Here is a 25,437-nt window from a genome sequence, read left to right on the forward strand (position 1 = left end):
GCCCAGTCAATATACTGCGAATCCGAGCAAATAACTTGCACCAAGAAAAAGTATTGCTCTACAAAATTAAAGGCATCTACCTCACCTTTGAGTCGATGCAAAAGAACCAGAATATCCACAATCTCTGGCTTGAGATCAGTGCCAAACAGGGTTTTAGGGACCTTACTCTTGGCTCCCCTTGGTTTTTGGAACCAAGACTTCATGATTTCTTTCCTCCATACCATCTTTTTCAGGGAGAACTCTGACATAGCTCCTCCAACTGTTAATGTGGAGAACTCCTCTCGTTCTAGGATTCGCAGACAGTTCACCACTGCTTGCCTATCAACTGAAATCAATACACTCTGATCAGGCAACAGAATCTGCTTAGTATCTGGATTGTAATGATTGATACATTCTACAATCAACTCCTGAGCTTGAACTGCCACAAGAAATCCAGCTGCCTCCACCAATCCACTCCCGCGGAGCTTCTCAGTAATAGGATGAATTGGTTCAGTCCTTATCCTTCTCTGAAAATCTAGAATATCATAGAAGCGGAGTGAAGTATCTGTGATGTTCTGCCATGTTGATCGGACTCCACCCAAACCATCAAATCCAGAGAATCGAGCCATTTAATCAAACAGATGTAAACTATGAAACTTGAAAATGTAAATGATTGCGAGAAATAGCTTTGCAAGTACTGTATTAGCAATGTTCAATCCAATAGCATAACGATTCAAAGCAAGAAAATGGTAATTTGAAAATCGGTTATACTGTTCTTTATATAGAAACCTCAATATACCCGTTAGGTTTTCAAGATCCGCGCACCACAAGCGAAATAAATGATCAATCTGTTAGACTGATGGTTATAACGGATTCCTCCATTTCTTTTCACTTTTCCGTTGGCTTAACGGTAACTTTCTTTATTACTGACTTACTTTCCCGTTTTAACCCTGTTTCAGAAAAACCAAAACGGAGTACTCCCTAGGGCGAAATCTGCTTAGCTAGATTCCACTTGAAACAACCTTATAATTCTAGCTAATTTGCTTCCATTTCTTCTCCAAATGTACCTTGTGATCATGCTCGCAGTTATGATTTTCAGTCAGATGCGGAAAATAGATTTCAAGGGTAGAAAACCCGCCGAGGAGAAATCAGTTTCTATTTCTCCACTTTACCTTCACTTTAAGTTTTTGGAAAAACCAAAACGGAGTACTCTGTTGGTGGAAATCCGCTCAACTCGATTCTGCATTTAGACTCCTTTCCAGATGTGACTATTCACTTCCCTTGTATCCTTTAGGCTTCTTGTGATTAATTTGTTACATAACCAAGCTTGCAAGATTAATTTTCTGGACAATGCAGCAAATCACCTCTGAAGGTAGAAACTCCGCAAAGGAGAAGGCAATTTCCAATTTTCCGCGAAGCCTCCGTTTTGTCTTTTTTGTTTTAACTATTTCGCTTTAAGCCTTCGAAAAATAGAAAAAGTACTTCGCCAATGGAAGTGGGGCCCACTGACTTCCTTTACTTTCTTTAGTTATGCCTGTTTGGAAAATTGACTTCTTGGTGCAAAAGCTTGTAAAAGGAGAAGCTCTTTTTCAGTTTTCCGCGAATCTTCCTTTTACTCATCTCAATAGGTTTTAAATCATTCTCGTCATTGAAACATCCCGAAATTTAGATGATCTTATGCAAAACATAACTCTTCCTTCTAAATTTCATCCTGTAGACTGCATTTACATTTCTGGCGGAGTTTCACCTTCCGACTACGAAAGTCCGCTAGAGGAGAAGTCAGTTCTGAGTTTTCCGCCAATGCCTTTTCTGATCACTTTGGCAATTTCTGAATGATTCCCATGCTAGAATATGATGATAATCAACTGACTTGTCCATAACTTCACTCACCTTTCTATTTTGAAATCTGCAAATCGTATTTATAACTCATTGCGGAATTTTACCTTCAAGGTGCGAAAGTCCGCAAAAGGAGAAGGCAAAACTGAAATTTCTGCCCCTTCATCTTTCTTCATATTCAGTCCGAATGATCTACAAGTAAATTCATCTGAGGTAGTATCCTTTGAGAATCTCCATCGAGTAAGGATCTAGACTACCCAAATGAACCATGACCATGAGAAAATCCACCCGGCTATACAATGTGCGAGAAGGGAGAAGGATGGAAACCCAATGGAGAAATTCATCACCTAAAGAGGGAAGACCTATTGACTTGACAATACCAAATATGACGGAACTCCGATCTCCACTTTGCAAAATTACTATGGGATTAAAAGTGGGGCAACATATTGCAGCCATGTAGTGCTTCTAGTTGTGAGAGAAACTGGAGCACTTTTGAGAACATTCACACAAAAAAGAAAAATTGGTTGACTCAGAATTGCTTGAATGACTTGGTTTATGTGCAGTACAGCCTTCATTTGCACAAAAAGGTGGAAGGTTAAGCTTCATATGAAGCACTTGACTTGATTGATCCATATTCAGCATATTGGATTGCTCCTCTCGACAGTGAAGATGTAGATGTGCATGTGGATGATCGTTTAATGACTGGTGAGAAGCTAGTTGAGTTTGAGATGGAGGCAGATGACTTGGATGCGAAAATCGTAGCACGAGAGGAGGAACATGAGCATGGTCATCCATCAGAGGCTTTTGTTGAGCCTGAGGCACCTATTCGAGCCCCTGTTGAGGATGCTGTGACTACAACTACTTCAGCATCACCCACATAGCAGCAGCAATATCTTTTGAGCTTTACTCATAGACGCAATTTATGATTTCTACTTCTAGTTTTCATTGATACTGAAACTTGAACTTAATATAAATTCAGAAGTTGTAGTTTCATGGAGTTTGATTTCTATATGTAATGAACTTATTTCTATTCAGATGTTGTACCTGGTTTTTGATGTATGATTCTATCACTATGTAAATCTACTAAGTTTTGGTTGCTATGAAATTATGAATTACTATTTAATTCAAAACCTTGATTGATATATGGTGGATATCTCAAACCATTATATGTTCTACAAATTTGGTGTGTGTGCATTTTTAAGAATATTGTAATAAATTGTATAATTTCAAATGTTCCACAAAAGTGCCCATTCATTGCCGATTTTTCACCAAGTTTTTTCCAATTCCGAGATTTTAAAATTTTTTGGGTCGGTTGAGATATTGCTGAAACTGAATTTTTCAACTATGGTCAACACAATCGAGAAACTCTAAGAGATTTCGTCCTCATCTTCCTGTATGAGAGATTAAAATTACCCCAGTATGTGAATTGACTTCATCAGATCTCCTTTTATAATCCTCTCATAAATTTTTTGGAAACCCTATTTAAATTTCCCACTTTTAATATTTTAATATGTAACTTACATTTGGGAAATAATAAGAAAGTGACCTGTCATATCATTTCTTCATTAATATAAAGTCACTTTAGTATCCTTATACCTCCATACATTGGCACCACATCAGCATAATAATTAAAAATTGTATGGCATTAATATATTAAAAGCACACCTAACCCCTTTATCCCCTTTAATCATATAGATATTTTATTTTATTTATTATATCCAAGTCAATGCTAGATTAGACTTTAATTAATTTAATTAGTTCATTAAACTCTATTGAATGACAACTATCAAACTAACAACAAATCTTGCCAATTTTTTGGACAAACATATCATGCCTTCTAACCATCCAAATGACTTACCATAAATAGTACGGACCCAAATGTTCAAAAAAAATTTAAATAGTCTGTATAAACAAAACCTGAAAGACTGTTGGAAGGCAAACCACAAATAAACTAATGTATTGAAACAAGCAGTACTAAAATAGACACTCAAAGGGTCAATTGAATGATCCTGGACCACCTTCAAAGGTCCCCTAATTACTACATTAGCCTACCGATACCATTGATAATAGGCTAACCTCTCAAAACTATTGATGCTTAGGAAGGTGCGAAAATGGGGGCATTGCACACTCTGAAATGGAAAATGAGAGAGTTTTTAACCTACTAATTACCACACCAAAGGGTTCTATCATTGTATCCCTGTGCATGGAAATGAAAAGAATTGCTCAAACATTGAGCAAAAAGGGGATTTGGTAAAAATAGAAATGGATAAACTTTTTTGTGCCAAATCTTTCCTCTTACATTCACCTTTTTAATTGAGTTTCCCTTGTCTTTCTCTTTGAAAGGTGTTTAAAAATTATTTTCTAAAATGTTGTACTATGCCCACATGAATAAAATAGTACTATCACATAAATTGTCATGTATACAATTGTTAAAAAATTAGTAGGATAACATAAAATATTATTCTTAAATTATTTCCCCAACTTAATTCCTGACTCTGTGGACATAAGAAATAGGCTACAAGACTCCAAAATATTCTATTTTTGAAAAAGGAAACATGACAATATTACTAAGGAGAAGAAAAAAGGCAAAGAAGATAGTCAAACAAAGAGTTAGAGTGGTGCAAAAAAGCATATGGGACTAAAACTATTATTCAACATCTTATGGCATTTGCAGCAAGCAACAAGTGCACCACTCTGAAATGCTTGCAGCCTACAACTGCAAAGTGCAAAGTGCAATTCGAAACTAAGCATCATATCAACGGAAAAAGAATTCAAGATCAATCACAAATTTGAAACACGGAAACAATAAAGTAATTACCAAATTCTTGGCTTGTAGGAAGAAGTAATATCAATTCATAGCAAGTTTTAGGCTTGTGGGTTCCTAATACATGTTTGGATGGCACAGAATAAGCCTATGAGAGGCTGAAAATATGTTAGGACAGAAAGAATAAGCTCATAAAAGGTTTCAATAACAATAAAATAGTGAATGCCACTGTATATCAAGCTGCCAGAAGTTTAATTAATGAGTTCCAAGGCATGTAAAGCTGCACGTCGGACAGGACAGCATTATAGATGGTTTGTTTAGGATCTTGAAATATCTAACATGAAGCAAAGAGGTGCCAGGGTTTATGAGATTTGAGAGCAAATACAAGTGCTCCACAATATTTAATTGGAATACTAAAAGCCTCATTAGACTGCCCAAGTGAGAGTAGAATTGAATGAATGGCATTTAGAAGGAAATTAACGAAAAAGTGCTAGAATCAATAGCTGTCAATCAATAAATGTGTAGAGTCCTTGTGGTAAACACAGACTTCATGTGGAAGGCTTTTGACATTATAGGAAGCTAAGAATCCCTCAAAAGTTAATTTGAATAAGAGGACAAACAAGAACAAGCAAAGCATGAATACACGATAAATCACAAGTTGAACTAAAACAAAACATTATCTAAGATAAGCTAAATCTAATCAACTCAAATGATTTGTCCAATGATCAAACATTTTAATCATTCATGAAAGAAACAATCCAGCCAGTAACCACGTGTTGACAAACCTAGAGCAATGTGAAAAACAAAATTTAATTTTGATGTCCTCAATGAAATTATGTGACTCTTGTTCTCCATCCTCTACAAACTTCGATAAGCCTGTACTCAGCCTTCCCATGTCTCCTTCTAGACCCTACCAACACTCAGAATTGGACTTGGTAGTGTTAGCATGAATGGTGATGGTATTCCTTTGGGGGGTATCGTAAGCATTGGAGAGCATGTAGCATAGTTGACATGTTGCATTCATGATTGTGCTTGTCATTGATGACAACATAGTATGGTTTCTGTGAAGGCTGTCAGAGTAGCAGATAGATATCGTGGTTGTATGGACCATAGTAACGAGAATCGCCCAAAAATCCCCTGAATCGGCGATTCTGTGACCCGATTCATCCTGAGCGATTTTTTTTGAATCGTGAATTGGTATCACCGATTTCTGGGCCATGAATCGCCTGAATCGCCGATTCAGGCGATTCATGTAAAAATCGCCAAAATCGGCTGTGAATCGCCCACAGCATGTAAAAAGGGAAGTTGAAATTTTTAAAAAAATCACTTGTTTTTTTCACTTTGTTTTTGACCTATTCTCTTTGTTATAACCCTAAAGGGCCTTCTATTTGTGAAGCATGAGTAGAAGAGAGGAAAAGTGAGAGAGAAGAAGAGAAAAGAAAAGCCATAGGTTTCCAACCGACAAGAAGGAGGAGCACCAAAGAGATCAGCAGGCCATTTGGGGAGCCCATCAATTGCTTTGGGAGCATTAAGGAGCCAATATCAACACTCCTCAACTCATTTGCAAGAGGTAAGTGCTTATTTTTTTTCTTGCATGTTAGTGTATTATGCATTTTTTGTTAAATTTTTAGTGTATTATACGTTTTTTGTTAAATTTCTATAGTTTTCAAGAATTTTAGTGTAAATCTTGAATGCTCTTTATTTTTACTAAGTTGCAAGCTAGGGTTTGTTGTTTTCTAATTTTTATTAGCTTCAAACTTTGATATTTTACATAAAAAAAATTATTGCAGCAGCCTTTGCTCTCATTTTTCGCAAATTCCAATGGGTAAAAAAGATGAATGTTGGAAATATAATGAAGAGTTTCCTGGAAGAACCAAATATCAAACAAAATGCATGTTTTGTAAAGAAAAAATAACTTCCGGGGGTATTTATAGATTGAAATTCCACATTGCTGCTATACCTGGACATGATGTTACAGTTTGCACTCACCAAACTCCTGAGGCAAAACGCACTTGCTTAATGGCATTAGAAAAAATTGAAAAAAAAAAGCAAATAGGAAAATGCAAGTTGAAGGGTTAAGGGGTATTGGCTCCCATGTTCCCACATCCGTAGCCGCATCCACATCTGCATCTGCATCAGCTTCCGCATCCGTAGGTTGTGTTGGAGAGGGTTCTTCTAGGCCTCCTTTTTATCCTAGTTCTTCTGCTCGTGCTAGTGCTAGTGCTAGTCGGTCACATACTGAGACGGAGTCCCACACCAACCTATTGCAGCCTAGAGTGCAGAAAAACAGAATGGATAGTTACTTTGTGCCCCGTACTACTCCTAGTTCCCAACCCACGCTTGAGGGCATGGGTTTGAACAAGGAGATTCACGATGCTGCCAGAAAGGAGATATGCAAATTTTGGTACTTTTGCAACATTCCATTTATTGCAGCCAGGTAATTGATTCTTTTTTCTTTGTTTTCTTTAAAGCTAAAATTAAAAGTAAAAGTAAAACTTTAATTATATCTACTTGTTTTATAATTTGAGTCTTTGACATCTAAACTTTTATTTGTGACAGGGCTCCTTATTGGCAGAATATAATAGATGCGGTTGCTATTTGTGGTCCGGGGTTTAAAGCCCCAACTGAGGCTGAGTTGAGCGGATACCTCCTGGATGAGATGGTAGAGGACATGAGGGTTGACCTCAAGGAGAACCGAAAGGAATGGATTGCAAAGGGTTGCACCATCATGACTGATGGTTGGACCGATAGGAGGAATAGAACACTCCTCAATTTTCTTGTATCCTGTGGAGGTGATTGATCATTCTACTTTCCTACATACATTGTAAATTTTGATTTGTTGAATGCTAATTCGTTAATGATCCATTTAATATTATAATTCGTTGTTTTGTTACTTGTAGGATATACCATGTTCATAAAATCCATTGATGCTTCCGCACATGTGAAAAATGCCACATATTTATGTGAGGCTATTGAGGAAGTTATAGCAGAGGTGGGAGAACAAAATATGATCCAGGTGGTGACGGATAATGCAGCAAATTATGTTGCAGCAGGTAAACTTTTAACTTTGCAATTTTTGAAAATAAATTTATTTGAATTTTGAAATTTGAGTTTCTAATTGACCTAAAATTGTTGTAGGTAAACTTTTGATGGAGAGGCACCCCACTATATTTTGGTCCCCTTGTGCGGCACACTGCATTGACCTCATGTTGGAGGAAATTGGCAAACTTGAGTTTGTCAAGTCATGTGTGAAAAGGGCAAAAAATATATGCAAATTCATTTATAATCATGCATTTGTCCTTAGCACAATGAGGAAGTACACAAAAGGCAAGGAGTTAGCTCGCCTAGGTATCACGAGGTTTGCCTCGAATTTCATCACCTTGCAGTCCTTGTTGACATCAAGGGATGGATTGAGGAGCATGTTTGTTGGGCAAGAGTGGATTTGCTCTTCTTATGCTACGACCACTGTAGGGTTAGATGTGGCGGATTGCATATTTGATGAGGATGGTTTTTGGAAACCGGCTAGAGAAATCCTTAAGGTAAATTTATTGCAATTTAACATTTAGTATTTTGCTTTTACTTTAAGTAATATTATTTTATATTTAAGTTTTGACTCAAATTTTTTGTTTTACTTTATATGTAGGTCACTGAGCCCCTTGTAGCTTTGCTACGAACTGCTGATGGGGAGAAGCCCTCTATGGGCTATATTTATGAGGGCATGGATAGGGCCAAGGAGGCCATCAGAGCCCAATATGCAGGAGTGCAGGAGAGGTATGGCCCTATTTGGGACATCATCGATAGGAGATGGCAGAATCAGCTCCATCGACCCATCCATGCAGCAACTTACTATTTGAATCCGGCATTTCGTTTCCGTCCTGAGTTCAAGGCAGATGCGGAGGTTCTCACTGGCTTATACACAGTGATTCAAAGATTGAGTAGCGATGAAAATAGCGCTACTGCGATTGTTGAGCTAGACCAGTTCAACAATAAGGAGGGGCCACTTTTCTCTGGCAGGATGGCCATAAATGCTCAGACAACACTACAGCCAGGTAAAAGTTAAATAATATATTCAATGTTCATGAATCTAGATTCTAAACTTAAAGTTGATTATATAATGCATTAATTTTAGAGTTGTAATTTGTAAATGAGACTAATTGTTTTTATTTTTTCCTTATTTCAGATAGATGGTGGCAAATGTTTGGGGCCACAACCCCAAACCTTCAAAAAATTGCCATCCGCATTCTGAGTCAGCCGAGCAGCGCTTCTGGATGTGAGCGCAGTTGGTCCATGTTCGAGCACATCCACTCGAAGAGGAGAAACAGGTTGACAGTGTAGAGGTTGAATGATCTTGTCTTTGTTCATTACAACCTTCGTCTTAGGATTAGACAGATTTTGGGCGCTGACTCCTCTCCGATCATTCTAGAGGAGATTGATCCAGAATCAGAGTGGATCACAGAGACCGTGGACCCAGTCTTCACTGAGGAAGACCGCGCGTGGGTTGACCAGGTGGATGTAGAGGCTGAGGCTGTGGCTAGGGCAGAGGAGGCAGCTAGAGCACGTTCAGGCATTGGTAGACGCACACACGCACGCACAGACGCAGGCCCTAGCGACGTTATTCATGAGCCCATTGCCCATGCAGGGGACATGGCTCGGCGGTCCTCTAGGACCTACCTTACACGCCTTTCTCATAGGCAAACTGGATACTCAGAGGCTGAGGTTGAGGCTGCAGCAGAGCTAGAAGATGATGATGAGGATGATGAGGCTTGAGCTGGAGCCTTGTTTTTATATTTTGTTTACACTGTATAGATATTGATAGTGATACTGAATCACTGATAGACATATGTTTCAAACTTTCATGGATCTTCATCTTAGATTTATACATACATTTATGATTTGATGTCTTATAGATCTTCATGATTTCATCTTACTGATTCTATGATTTGAATCATTATGATCATTTGATTTTTATTTACTTCAGCTAGCATACAATTTACATTTTAGTACATAATGATAACATAGTTACGTATGTGATGGATTTTATGTTTCATGTTTATGTATGTTAGATTCTATTTGATGATGTTATAGTGTTTTTAAGTTATATTCAATAAAGGGTGCATGAAATAAGTCTTAAATTGTTAAAATCTTTACATTTAAAGGGTTTTTTCAAATTTGCCGATTCATTGCCGATTCACCGGCGATTCACCCCCGATTCACGATTCGATTCGGCCGTGCCGATTCCGATACAATTCCGATTCACGTTACTATGGTATGGACAGAGGTTTGATGTTCAGGTGACGTGTCGTTAAGGGAAATGTTTTACACTATGTCCTGATGTCGAGGTTAAGTCTACATCAAATAAGTCAAAGAAATGTGGAAGATATATGTGATTTACAGAGAGCAATACAGAGACAAAGTACCTAAAAAGCAGTTTTTGTTCTTTGGATCGTATCTCCTAATAGAGATAGAATCAGGTTATGCGAAGTTAGACAATGATAAAGGACAATATGATGATGACGTCAACAAGTACGTAAGGTTTGGAGTCTCACATGTGAGAAGTTGTAAAGACTGTGAGCCGACAATGTTGTATACTTGCGAAATATTTAATTATCTTTATATGGTCCTATTATAATTAATTGAAAAAGCCTCAAGGCCAACTCAAGGAATTGTTTTGAGGACTTGGTATAAAGGAAAGTATTTCCCTTGGTTGTAAAGTGTGATTTAGATGTGAATAAAGTGCAAAGTGTGCGAACAAGAGCAGAGTGCTTGGTAAATGTGAGTAAGTGATCCAAGGGATTATTGGATATGAAGTTGGTGATCTGGTATCAAGAACAAAAGGAGCAAAAATTCGATTAACAAGACAAAGGAAGAGGAAGTACAAGTACAGTTCAATTCTATTATTCTGCAAAGAATAATGTAGAGATCATTTGAACAGTCGGTTCATTGGTTTTGCCCCTAAAGTTGTTTGGACAATGGGTCAATCTGCCTTCTACAACTCCTAAAAGGGTTGGAATCTCCTAACAGGGATTCAAAGTCTCCTACCAAGGACTGATATGTACTGAATGTATTTCATAAACTCCTAACAGAGTCCATCCTCTAACAAGGAATATTCATATTAGTACATCATCTTGTGGGTATCATCCCCATTGGGGTTTTCCCTCTGATCAAGAGTTTCCCTAGTTAACATATACGGTGTTATTGTGTATGAGTCTCTTATTATGGTTGCTGATTATATTACTCATATGGTTAAGGTTTAATAAGGTTGATAATTGTGATAATAGTTGGATAACTGATTCACAACCCCACCCTGTCATCTCAGTTATATTGGTGGACTATATATTCTAATAGGTAGATAGTTGTCTAACAAAAGAAAACAATTGGATGTTTAACTAAGCATATCAGCTCAAATTTATCCTTCAAACTTGTTGGTTCCCAAAACCGCAGATTGGAAATCCAAGAGCTTGCCACTTCTCTGGTAGGATCTCTCAATCAAATTTTGGCCAACGAATGGAAATCACTTAGATTCCACTGCATTTTGGGCTCTGGTACACGCAAGCAGGTAAACCTTTACCTTAACAATGATTGCCTGGTTCAAGGTTTTTCTATAGCGAATTTAAACTTCTGGAGCTCCTCGGTTGGCAAAGTCCTTGAACTCGATAGAATGAAACTGGATACTGAATATTTGGATAAAATTTTAATAATAATGAATTTGATTTTTGGTGAGAAGGATGTTTTAAATTTTCTAACTTTAATAACAAAAGACCAGTGCTTTGTTAATTCGGGCTATAGAGTCAACTTCGGTGAAATTTCACGTACAACTTCATAATGTTCAATGCACTTATACTACCAACAATTTTAATAATCCAGATGCGACAGACCAATTATATTGCAATCTTAAATTAGTCCAGATTGAACTTCAACTCCTTAGGTAAGGAGACAAACTGGACAGAGGTACGGAAACAATTTAATATTTCACAACACTTATGATGATCAAATCTAAAATGCTAATTGACCATGTCCACTTATCTGATATCAAAATCATATACAGAATTCTAAAATATAATTACGAAGGATGATTCATCTGTAGTTTAAATCTCCATGTCATTAATGATAAACAAAGAACATTTTTATTTTATTATTAAAATAAACTAATTTTATAATAATAAAATAATAGAATTTCATAATAGTCATATTAGACCCCTTATTCCTCCATACAAAAATAAAATAAAAATATTTTTCTCCTAAAAGAATAAAAATGTAATTGTTCAGATCTCTCCCCTTTGGTTTGGTTTCCAACCTTATTAAGATATGTGATTTTTCAAATTTAAAAGTCATTTCTTTTTACAAATATATCACACCCCTTTTGATTTAACAGATGACATATCTCTTCTTAATCGCAAATAGCATTACTTGATAAATAAAACAATTTAGCCAATAATATTTGAAATACTATATGAAATACTGTGCCACAGTATAAGCTGATCTGGCAAAGCTCTGTCCCAATTTCCCTTTGAAAATGTTTTCTACGGTGTATGAAGTTGCCCCCGATACCAATCCTTTTAATCAACCAACCAATCCTTTTAATCTAAGTCTTAATAAAACTATCGGGCCTTTGATCATTAACGGTTCTGCTTATAATTTCATCGTGGGTGGCTTCTTCCGTTGGTCCTGTGCCTCTGCCACAAACATTTCCGCGTGTGCAAATCCAGGATATGTGAAGCGGGAACTCCATATTTTGGTTGATGGTGCTTCCATACTTGCCATCGATGATGGTGTTGCTTCTTAGAACCAAATCATTAAATTGCTTTACCAGTTGTGATATTTCGATGCCTCCTGTTTGTTGCAAAGTTTGCGCTTCAACCATCTGCGGAGACTTGGATCTCATGCCTCTGGATGCTGCCCTCATATCTTGTTCATGTATGCAGACAAACAAACTTGTTCAATTTGGCACAAGATTCCAGAATTCATGCCCACGCATAATTGTTTGCATCTACCCGACTCCTTGCTATTGCCGTTGATTATTTGTCAATTTGTGAGCTTCAGATTTGCTATTCTTGACAGTATTGAGATACTCTGGAAACACATGATGAGTCGGCAAACATGGTTTATTTAAATAACTCCAAAAATTGATGGCATCTGACATTGATTATATAGGTGCACTTGTATTCGGATGTCTTCCATCCTCATGTACCCATGTCTCTACGGTTTGTATTGTTGCCAAAGCCGTATACTGGGTCAGGTATAGACCTCTATATTTGTAAATAGAATGCCGGATTACTTTGCTCGATTCTTTGCAAGAGCTTCCTAATGCCTCTGTATCTTTGTGATGATTTGCTTTTATTGTTACAGTTTTATATTATACTCATCGCTCATGTGTTGCCTTTTAATTTCTACGCACATGCCTATAAGGAGTATAGTGGCATTGCAAGTGTCTTATAGAACGATGATTCAGGTCCCTTCATAACTTCACTACTGAGGGAAGTAACAACATGGCCACGCTTGGGATTGTCTCAACATGAAATGCTTATGTATTAGGAGTATCTCATTTTGACGCCTCTGCAATTTGTAACTTAACAGATTTTATATCTACCATTATTGCTTTCACACCTTTCAAGGAACTTTGTCATAATCTCAGACATATCTGTTGAATTTCTTTGTCTTTCATGGCTTGTTTTAATGAGTTTCTTACAGTACACTTTTATCCTCTGTAACATGTAACCAATTATCACTCCGTCCAATACAAACCAAAGCATAGTGCGAGTTTGTAGGCAGCTTCAAGAATGTTCGATATATTTGTTTATTACTGGAATGTGTTTAATATAGATGGATAAGTCCTTAAAAAGTGCTCTTCTTATTTCTTTTCCAAGGCTTTGATATATGCTTCATTAAGAGTTCATAGTTGGATAAACCCCTGACGTTGTTCCTCAGGGTTTCTAACTACATCCAAGCTTACAATTTATTATTCTGGGCTCTTGCCAAATTGATATGTGCCTGAAATCTTGCACATTCTTTCCAATCTTCATTTTCTTCATACATTGCCAGTCTTAATGCGAACACATCATACTTGTTGTTCTTGTTTCACTTATTAAATCTCCACATGCTTACTTCTTTTAATGTTTTGAAGCATATTGTTTGAATATAAGTAATGGGTAAGTTCTGAAAACTCTCCCTTTGCCATGGTCTCTTGGACTCTAAAATTTGCCAAAATTTAGAGCTCCATCAAAACTGACCCATTCTTCTCCTCAATCATCTTGAAGTGCTCAGAGAAAAGCTAAAGACAATTACACTCTGCCATTTTCAAGACGTATTCCAAACCCAACATGATTTAGTTGTTCTCATATTGCACCTCGTATCCTAAACTTTTGCTACCTTATGAACAAATGCAGCTAGGAACTCATCTCACACATCCTCGAGAACCTCTTTTATCAATGCTTTTCTTCATATCATAATTGGAGCCTCAACAACACACCCCAAGGCTTGACAAACATAATTGACCTATCAATGGGCATCCACTTGATCATAGTCCACCTTTGTTTGACATCTTGTCAAGATCCTTAAGGTTGATCTTATTCGACTACATGATTTGCTGAACTCATTAAAGGCACTCGACGAAGGAAACTGACCATATCAAACCAAATAGACGTCCTTTCCAGCAGAAAAACCCCCTTGGCTAATTTAGAACTCTACCTAAACTATCCTCATTCAAACTTCAAAGACGTTTCTTTAAATGATCCTAGAGTCATAACTTAGGTCCACTTTTGGATTTCCTTCTAGCATTTTGTGCCTATCTCTGACATACACACATGAAGTCATGTGGTGTGGATTTTCCCCCATTGAATTTTAAACAAATACAAAGTGACATAGGAAATGTATATTCCCTATCTAAGAATCGTAAGAGAACATATTCTTTGATTCAAGACATAACAGGCTTTCACTAATGTGGTGAATGATTACAATAAGGTTGAAAATTAGAAGAATGTTGAGTGAGTTGGTAAATGCAACCTTTTATCTTTACTCAATGCATATTGTGTGATTTGTTACTCTACTAATATGTTTTAAAAGGTGAGCTCTCTAAGAAAACATTTTCATTTCATGTTGGTCTGGAAGTTTAAGATATTTTTTTCTTCATATCTTTAACCTAATGATTATTTCTTCCACTGCTTATTGGTTCTAGTATTAGAAAAAGTGATGTTTGGGTGTTGATGTTGAGTTTTCCATTCATTTGTTTCTCCACTACCATTTAGCTTGGGTATTTTGGAACTTTACTAAGTCACCAGTTCAGATTCCAGTACAAATGCGGGTTCAAGATTTGGGTTTGAAATTCGACTAATTTTTTGGGGGGTTGGGTTCAGATCTGTTTTGGGTTCATCTGTACAAACACATGTTTTTTTTTAAAAAATATGTACGTGTGTGGATATATATGCAACAACAAATAAGTTCATACAGCACTATGCCAATGGTAAAGTGACGTAGCAAAATACACCGCCACATCTATGCTTCAGTTCAATAGGATATTAATTGCATCATTTAGTCGTACATACAACATGATACCCTTGCTTGATCACATGCATGGAACATATTTCCATATCGAGGGAACAGTTTGAGAATGAAGAAATTGTCAAAAGATAAGTGCAGTTATCTGAATTTTTATTTTGTTTTGGTTAGAGGATTTCTAACCAAGCTAGATCAAAGGTTGAGATTCAAATTTTAAATCCTAGATTCAAAGATATCATATCTTTTTTAAATAAAATTCATCTATAATCGTCAATTTGAATGTCCCCAATTGTCAATTTGGATTTCCTCTATAAGCAAGTTTTCATTTTCATTCACAAATGCATAAATGACATATAAACCATATTCTTTGGTCTTTTTGGTGGTCACTTTAGGGTTGGGTGGATCGAATAGACTAAATTAGGCTGATAAAAACACTTCAAAAAAGTCAGAAAAAAGTTTTGAACCAAATTCAGCCCAGGTTCGGCCGCTGGGAAGCAAATTCTTTGAAATTCACTGCAAATTATGCTCGTGTTCCTCTGACAGAATTCGCAGCAAATTCGTAGCTCTATAGAAGAATATGGGGAGAAGTTGACAAGGACTAGACTTTGTACAGAATTGAGCCAGACTCTGAGGGTTGCTGGAGGGAATCTGCTAACTTAGCAATTTTATTTGGCAAACATGGATTTCTTGCTCTGAGAAAAATGATATTGTATGTTGGGGTATTCTCTTTGGCACAATTTTAAATCCTCAAACTTATTTTCGAAAGTACAGTTAATTTTCTTTCACAAGATATCAGTTCCCGTGGCTTGCAGCAACTAATAACATTTCCATGGTAACAAAGGATATCATCGGCTTCCCCAAATAAGTCACAATTTCATCTCTCTGCTTGCTCCACACATCAGTTTCTAGGGTCACAAATGACTAGATGAAGTCAAGAAATTTACAGCAAAAGGAATTCTACTCAAGCATTCAGAAATGATTGAATGAGGAGGTTCCTTAATTGAGGAATTTGAGATGGTAATGAAGGATTATAATATGATGCACACAGCTAGCCAAAGCAGGTTCCTAGTCCTTCCAGGGGTGATGAGAAATACGATCATCAGCTTAAGATGTCAGTAGAATCTTCAGCTGATGAAAAGAATATATATACCACAGGTCCAGCAGCTCCTACCAACACATTACCAAATTAGTGGCCCAGAGATTGCATGGACTACAGCTTTAAATATGTCTATGATAAGTTCAAAAGGTCTTGAACACATTAGCCAAGAAATAGGAGGCTCGAGAGAAAAATCAAAAAAGATTTAATTCCTTCTTGATGTAGCTTTTATATCAGGTTGTACATAACTTCAATTGCTTTCTAAGAAGTTGGTACCTCGAGCTCCTTGTAAGTTGTTCTTTTATGAAATTAACATCAGATATGCTGCTCTTTCAAAGCTGTTTTCTCGTTATACATTGTTCTCTAGCTGCTCATATAAGCCATATTTGTACAAATTTTCCAAAGATAAAAGTTAAATATTAAGTATTTTAAATAAATTAAATTTGTAATCGATTGAAAAGGACTAACCAATAATTCTCCAGAACAAAGAAATAATTGATATCAACACCAAAAAGTGAAGAAAATAGAACAATTCAACATAAAATATACCTTACTCATATCCTCACCTTCTGAACATATTGTAGCACACCTCATATTAAGATGCTTCTTGTACAATTCCTGGTATTGTGATGGAACAAAATCTCCAAATCTGTATCATATGAAACACAAAACATACATGTGTAATTTAATGTCTAATAATTTGTTTGGTTTTTATCTGAAAAAATAATAAAGCTTTCAGGTAAGCAATATAAGGAATAGCAAGCGCTGAGAATGAGGGCATGCAAAATGCATGCCAATAGGAAACAATAATCTAAGGTGTGGCAATCAGAGCTACACTCACAGAAGATAAGAAATTGGCTTCATTTGTCAATAAATAGCTTGAACTCGATGAAAAGAATCAAATTCATCTGAAATTATTTCACAATATATTAATAAAGGTTCTGACATTGTAATTCAAATTTTAGACTTGATGTCAATTTGTCTATTTCATGCCTTTATTCAGCATGCATCCATATATTGATCTCTAGAAAGTTCTTTTGACTCAATTGGTGAATTTTCTTTATTCTTGTAAGAGAACAATAGCCTATGCATTCCAGTTTAACTGAACTAGCTTAACTGTATGTGAAATGAACCCAAGGTATACGACCATACCGTGATTTTCATCCTTTGATAAATGTAATATAGTATTGCTGAGTTTGGTAGAAGACTTCATATTTTCATTATAATTTATGAAAAAAAGACTTTGTTCAATGCAAACAACAGGCAGTCAGAGATGTTTTGTAATCTCGCTTTCTTATCTTCACAAGCTTCTCAGTGTATTAAGTCTTAAGCAAGCATGTTGCTTAATGTGCCATTCCTAATTTGCCCTAAAATCACAATTCCAAAACTAGGGTTCTACCCAATAATAAATTCTTTAAAAATGTGATCCCAGATTTGAATTCTCCATTTACAACACGAACAATGCAAAAACATTTGCATGATTGCATGTATACATAAAGTGTTATGTCCTCTCTCAAAAAGTTTTAATAATAAATAATAAAAATAAATTAATAAACAGTTAAATTCTAATAAATTATAGTATAACTAATATTAAAATAATTATGTTGTTAATATTATAATAAATATTATTACATATTAATTGGATAATATATTCATGAATACATTAAATTCTATTATAATGTAATAATATATTAATATAATATATAATAATGAATATGATAATTTTAAAATAAAATAATTTATAACATAATTACATTTCAAAGATAAAGATAATGGCGAACATAGCTTAAGTATAGAAAGTACAAATATGATATTAATACAATCAATTTAAGAAAAAACAAATTGGTGAACCATGTTAATCATTAGGCATCTCAATTATATGGTCAATATAGAAACAATATACATTACTGATATGAATCAATAATAATGAATAAAAAATTGACACAAGAAATTGCAGCTGATTCCATCGATAAGTATCAAAGTTGCTGAGGAAATTAATGAATCGTCCACAAACAATAATTAAGGATGATTCATATTGGGAAGAACAATGTTACCTGGAATAATGGTCTAGTCTGTAAAGGACTAAATATTAGCAAGCAAAAATATATTTAATCGATGTCACCACAAGAGGTTCTAGAGATAAATGCATCAAGGAAAGCACAACAATATAAATATATAGGACTTAATCAAAGCAACTCTATCATTGACAATATACCTACAGAGAAAAGACAAACTGCATAATTTAGGAATAAATCCAAGAATATGAGATACAACATAGGAGGTTTCTGAATCATGGACCTTTCAAAATACAAGCTCGTGGTTTGGAATGGAAATGGGTTTAGTAGAAAGCATTTGGACATGACTAAGATGAAACCTATAGGGACAGTTGTTACATTTAAGCCATCCAGAATCATCAACCTCGGAATAAGAAGCACGTGGACAAACTTGCTCCAAGGGTTGTCTTCTATCAAGCTTTGGAGGTTGTAAAGTATTTATGTGGTTTTCACTAGTGAAGGCAAGTGGGTGCAAGGGCATTGGTTCATCAGATTCAGCAAAAATGATAATGGCAGAGCTTGGGGTCTCTCTAATAGAAATATCTCACAACTGCACTACTGGATTCCTATTGGTATTCATTAAATAACTCCATAGACCACTCTTTGGGTAATTGGATATCCTTCCATTTGATACTGCGAGCAGCTCGTAATTGAGATGTGGTATTGCAAGAGGTCAAGATGCTAGAAAATTGTTCATTGAGGGCAAGATCTCTACGGGGACCATACATAAATGTCATGGTGGTATTAAACAAACGAAAATGAATAACAAAATGTCAAGTATGATCTATGGAACCCTTCTTCGTGAGCAAATTCACGGTTTTAAATTTATAGGTAAGGACGTCATCAAGGTTATCATCCCAAAGACTCATGAGAAATTCAATGACAAGTCAAATACAATGGGACCATTGGCCATGGTATCACACACAGTACCAAGAAGGGCATTACTAGTATGTAAATGCCTATCATCCTTAAGCATCATTAAGATGATTACATGTAGTCCCCTCCTATAATGGTCTTCAATACCAATTCTAACCCATGCCAAATGCATATATTGGTATGCATTTTTGTCACAAAGAGCCATATCTATATTTAGCAATTTCTTTGGCAAAGATCAATTGAAGCTCGCCTTCTAAATCATTAGTTATCCTATGTTGTAGTTTAACGACTTTACATAGTTTCTTAGGCTAATAATGAGTAATTCCTTTTAGACCTTTTACATCAGGATAGATTTCAGTTGTACTCTTACTAGGGACTTTAAACCAGCTATAAGGATTTATGTCTATATCATGCATAGAAGATACAAAAGATAAAGTATCTGACAAGCGAGCAAGAACAAAAGTAACATCAGTCTGAACAAGGTAATCTGTAAAACTCACTTGTTCATTTCGCTCGTTGCTGAAATCCTTCTCAACTTGTCCAACATCTAAAGTTTTGTCCATGGTAATGATCCCATAAGCTGAAATTCATAATTCTGTCCTATAAATGCCATTGCAAAGGAATTAACAGCAATTAAGGATATTCTTAGGACATTCAAAACTGATATAACAAGAGAGATTGGGCAACAAAGAAAATGTACAATAGATTGATATTATAGATATTACTTACAAAGAGCTAACCTCACTCTGGTAATAAATAGATAATATTGGTATATGATGGACAATAATGGTCATATATGGACATATGAAAGGTTTATGATGACTTAAAACAACATGAAGACTTACAAAAGATGGACTTATTACAATAATTTGAACTTTAAACTTTGTTTTTGTTTGTTTTAGTCTACAGGATGATCGCTCAAATTGCATGTCTAGAGACCATACACAAAGTTTAAGTTATTACATACTTAGACACACTCAAGACTCTAATACTTGATGTCCCTAATGAGCTCACAAGGTTGTATTTATAGAGGTAGTAGGAAGGCACTAGATGATAAGGGATATGGATATGAAATCCATGAGTACCAATGAGATTGAAAAAGTAAAGATATGGATAGGGTTTAATGGATAAGGATAAGGTTATCAAGACAAGTGGCAATTGGATAAGGACAAAAGATATCTTGGGAAAGGATAAGATAAGAATGGTGAGAGCATTAAGACAAGTGACATATGGATAAAGATAAATGGTCAATGTAAAAAAGGTAGGTGGTAAAGTTTAATTGGGAGGTGTAAGTTCATTATGCCATTTTTATATTTTTTACTAAAATATCCTGATTTCCTACTATAATTTATTTTGTTACTTTTTGTTATAACCGTGGAGCTAGAATGGTCCTCTTAACACTTGTATGTGGTTAAAGGGATCTTTAACGTGGATATTATCAACGGCACAAACAAACCCTTGTGCTAGTCATTTGTTTTTTTAAGGATCACTGCAAATGCTGCCATAATGTCTGGTATGTGTCTTCCAAATGGAAACGACCTCTTATATACATAAGAAAGTGAGAAAAGAATAGTCATGTTCTTTCATAGGACATGTTTATTCATTAACATATTTACAATCTTATAATTAATTATATATATAATATCTCTAACATATATATATATATATATATATATATATATAATATCTCTAACATATATATATGTATATGCTATAGTTTATCTAAGTGAAGCTAGAAAACATCAACACTCCCTCTTAGCTAGGGAGGATAAACACATGACTATATATTACCTCAATGTAATATACGAATATCTTTAATCAAAAGATATTCAACATTTTGATATCACATTTGATATCAAGAGTATTGGTCTTCTAGAATATCAACACATGATATTCACCAAATACTCAAATAAGGTTTGATATCACATATGATATCATGAGTATTGGTCTCCCAGTATATCAACATTCAATATCCACCAAATACTCAAAAAGGTTTGATATCACATCTAATATCATGAGTATTGGTCTCCTAGAATGCATGATACTCGCCAATTACTCAAAAATGTTTGATATCACATATGATATCATGAATATTGATCTCCTAGAATATCAATGATATTCACTGAATACTCTTTGAGTAATGGCGTTCCAGAATGTTGAGGTGCACAATGTTCACCAAATATTGTAAGTAATGGCCTTGCAGAACATCAAGTTGCATGATATTCACCAAGTACTCTATGAGTAATGGCCTTCCAGAACATCAAGTCGCATGACATTCACCAAGTACTCTGTGTAAATGGCCTCCCAGAACATCAATTTGCAAAAATATTCACAATGTACTCAACAAGTGTTTATAAAAACATTTTTAAGGTATGTGCACACGCATTCTCATAATACTTACCATATAAACATCCACCATGCAAAGTATAATCTATTATGATCTGCATAGACATCGTAAGATATCCATCCTAATAGAAATTTAAGTTATTGTAAGATCCTCACCTTTCAATAAAATCTGCAAATACAAGTAATAATCATTTGGAAGTCATCACTTCCTCATGATGTAGACAAGGGGTAAGCCCATTAAAATTCGCAGTCACTCGCATGATACCAAAAGTTTACATGAAGTCAAAACTCCCTTTAATTCTGATATGATCAACATTTTTAAAAATCAACTAAACATTTCCTCTATCCGCTCCTTCAGACAAATGTGTCAGACTCCCTCTGAAAATCAATCGTCTAAGCTCCTTTACCTTTGAATTAGTGTCAAACTCCCTTTGAATCTACTATTAATCTCTCTTTTTCTTGCAATAACATTCTCGGAGGAAAAGATCAAGTCATAACGCTCTTATAGTATGTATTTAAAATAAAAATAAAAGAGAGACTAATACTTGAGGATAGTTATTTTGCATAATAAGATCATTTCAATAAAATATAGATTTAATATATTTTGAACATATATGCATATATTCAAAAATTCTATATATATACTTTAATCTACATTTTAACATTTTTTTTCTTATTAAGACCACATGATAATCTAAGGTGACTACAAAAATGAATAAAAGTAATACTGAAAATAAAATAAATAAAAAATTATTATTTCATTATATGTTTATTTTCCTATTTTCCACATCTATACATTCTCTTTAAAGTTTATATATATATATATATATATACCTTATACATCATATTATGAAAAAATAAAATAAAGAGAAGCAATTTATACCTTATTCAATGTACTTGACCTCAAATGCTACAGTTTATCTGAGTGAATCTAAAAAACATCAACAATCGGCAAGGAGGAATATCATACCAAATGGTAGACAGTGTCAATCCTTGCTTTTGACATCAGCTTAAATATTTGCATTCTTAATCATCATCATAGTCATATTCATTAGAGTCATACAGAATACTGCCTAATGAATCATTATGAATTTCATGATAACTTGGGTTAAGGTCATCCCACCAATACAGATATTTTGCAATTCAGTGTTTCCATTGTATAAGTTCTCCATTAGGATGATTAGCATCATACACTTGGTTCTTATGAAGATAGTAGAGACTGTGTACCTAGGTGGGAATACAATGCTCCACAGTGAAAGATATTCTTTCGTATAATGGCTTGGTGAGAAAAGAATCCTTAAGGACCATATTCATCAACAATTTTTCGGTTGAGATCATCGTGTCCTTGTGGATCAGCAAACCAGAGGTGCCAGTATTTCCAATGATATCGTGTTCATGAGAAGCTTTGATTCATATTTTATGCATGCAAAAGTCCTTGAAGCCATACAAGAATATTATCATCGATCTAAATATACTCTAGATTACCCATTTCATAAAACTGGAGATTATAATGGATCATAAAAGTTAAATCCCAAGGTTCTTGCCAATTAGGGGCCACTAAATCTTCAGGGCATCGATCACAATAGAATTGTGTTAAATAAAGATCTCTGCAAATGTAATGGATCTCTGCAGGTGATAATCAATATAGAATGGATATGAATTAATTCAATACTGAAAACTGTTAGCCAAATCTATATATATAATTCGACCACTGATTAGAAGTCCCAATCTGAATTTATAGAATCATATATGAATTGTGATAATCTATATCTTGTTATCGGTCATCTTATATATTGCAATCAAGAGGCATATGACGGGTGGTTGTGACTGTTCAACTACATGTCTCTTTGAAGAGACACAAATGCATAAACTTAATTTAGCCAACAAACCCAAATGTTATGGGTATGATTAGTCGCTAAACAAATTATCAAGAGACCCTATGGTAATCAGGCATGATTATTTGCTAAGGCAATTTCAACATTAATGTCTCTGATCTGAATATAGAGGATCATAACTCAATCCCATATGATTGTCATTCAATCGATCTTGATCAGGGATTTACTGCCTGATCCAAGAGATAGATATAATCTGATTGCTTAGATTGTCATACTTAGTTTGATAATAATAAAATCAGTTTAATACAAGGATGATCTTGGCAAGATAATTTTAATGGCTATGCATATGTGTGTGTATGCATGTATATCAGTTCACATGGTGAACTAGTATTACATGCACACACATTTGCATATAGTTGCCATGTTGGTATATCCTTGAATTCTGACTGACACTAACATATCTTAACAAAGTGGCCTCTTAGCTTAGAGGGTGGCTCAATGTGAAGAAATCCCTTTTCCAAAAGAATTTAATTGCACCTAAAATGGTCCTAGTGTGCTATTTCTCTAACCGCATTAAGGTCATTGTCTTTAATATTAGCATAGCTATTGTGAATGAGGGATTCCATGACCATATCACTCTACTTTTCTTCAACTTGACAGCCTTCCCGAGAAAGAAAGTCAGCCAGAAAATTTTTCTTTCTTGGGTAATGAACACAATCAAATTCGGAGGTATCAAAAATTGTGCCCATTGAAGCATCCTTCCATGCACAACTTTATTCTTCGACTCCTTGAAGAACCCTTTCAATTTTGTAGATCTGCCCTCAACAATTTTTTGGTCAGCTAAAAAAAATTGAAATTTTTTAAAATATATTATCCACAACAAGGATTTCTTTGTGCGTACTGTGGTAGTTATTTTCGCTCCCCTTAAATGATCCAAATACATATCTACCAGTTTCTTCCATCCTTATGTAAGTGATAGGGCCTAGATTTATACTCTCCATTTTTTATTGCAAGGAGTGAGCAAATGTGGAAGCCATTCTTATAAGTGGTCAAATATGTCGGTCAAAAAGAGTTGGAGCTCTAAACAAGCCGTTAACAAGTTATACTGTAGAGATAAAGGAATGCTGTTTTGGCACATTAATGAAGAGCAGATGATGTCACTGATCTTCAAACAATATGGATAGCTATAAAAACTCAATGCAGCCAATCTTCAGTACAAGTATTCAATAGAAGCAACTAGTACATAGCTACCTCTAATTATAAATGAACGAGGAGATATAAATTTTTTTTTAAAATCAGTAAAAGATTCGTTGGCGGCACTTTTTCCCATGATAAAAGCCACTAAAGGAAAACTACAGAAACTATAATTATCAATCATCAGTGGACGACAATCCAGGTGCTCTATTTTGCTGAGTATTTTTACAAAGGACAAGAAACTTATAAAGAAACACCATTCAACAAGGAACTTGCACATGATGATTGGGGTATGCCAAACAAATCATAGAGATATTAACATTGTACACGATTTTCTCAGAAATAGAAATTAATTCTGCCTACAGGTTGAGAGTTTTATTGACGGCAGCCAATGAGACCGGACAATGGAAATAAAAAATGGCAATATTCATAACTTGGATGTTTGTGTCCAACATGTACAGGTAACAGATTTGTAGAATGGTATGCATCAATCTTCCTTCGCTGATGGAGTCTTCAATAAAGAAAAGGTGGAAGTCTGAGTATATGTGCGTCTGAAGTTTTTTCTAGGCCTCAGAGTTTATATGCATATTGCTGAAAGCAAAATGAACCCATACAACTGTGAAGTCTTTCATTACGTACAGAGAAAAGAATGAAAAATACAGATCTCCAGAGAGGAATCCACCAGATGATGTTTCCAGTAATACTCAGAAAGTAACAACCATCAAAATTGACTCTATGTACAGTGACAAATATGCGTCAGATACCAATTCATATGGTTTTACATCAACCATGGGGGGGCTTCTTCGCACAAAACAAACAAAAACAAATGAGAGCCTATCGATTTTGAGTGACGTCAATAAGAGAGTCATCGTGAGTTTCAAATTCATCTAAGCAAGCAACATAATATAATTAAATTTATGCCTATGTGATGATCAGAGGTATTGGAAATTGGATTCAGACCAGCGC

At 35.1% G+C, this 25,437-nt stretch overlaps 2 protein-coding genes and 2 long non-coding RNA genes across 5 annotated transcripts in view; 2 read left to right on the plus strand and 2 right to left on the minus strand.

The window, feature by feature from the left end:
• LOC149569312 (RAD3-like DNA-binding helicase protein) overlaps positions 1 to 25,437 on the minus strand; it is a 266,529-nt gene that overhangs the window by 29,705 nt on the left and 211,387 nt on the right. Inside the window, exon 25 of one of the 2 annotated variants that reach the window (XM_089822038.1) lies at positions 16,733 to 16,815. In XM_089822038.1, the coding sequence (XP_089678164.1) occupies positions 16,733 to 16,815 (83 nt within the window). Of the gene's footprint in view, positions 1 to 16,715; positions 16,816 to 25,437 lie in introns of both variants that reach the window. The other variant, XM_089822037.1, reaches the window with a different exon arrangement.
• Positions 7,999 to 9,481, plus strand: LOC149569313 (uncharacterized). Its single transcript, XM_089823422.1, has 3 exons — positions 7,999 to 8,051; positions 8,381 to 8,628; positions 8,760 to 9,481. The coding sequence occupies exons 1-3, from the start codon at positions 7,999 to 8,001 to the stop codon at positions 8,912 to 8,914; spliced, it is 456 nt and encodes a 151-aa protein (XP_089679548.1). The 3' UTR covers positions 8,915 to 9,481.
• On the minus strand, positions 15,539 to 16,018 carry LOC149569314 (uncharacterized). Its single transcript, XR_016362735.1, has 2 exons — positions 15,887 to 16,018; positions 15,539 to 15,725 (listed from the first exon to the last, which is right to left on the minus strand). It is a non-coding gene; the product is annotated as an uncharacterized LOC149569314 (long non-coding RNA).
• On the plus strand, positions 15,684 to 16,021 carry LOC149569315 (uncharacterized). The gene is made up of 2 exons (XR_016362736.1): positions 15,684 to 15,779; positions 15,883 to 16,021. It is a non-coding gene; the product is annotated as an uncharacterized LOC149569315 (long non-coding RNA).

Source organism: Cupressus sempervirens, chromosome 3 (assembly GCF_028749045.1).
Source record: "Cupressus sempervirens isolate cs-2001-9-10 chromosome 3, ASM2874904v1, whole genome shotgun sequence".
Lineage (NCBI taxonomy): Eukaryota > Viridiplantae > Streptophyta > Pinopsida > Cupressales > Cupressaceae > Cupressus > Cupressus sempervirens.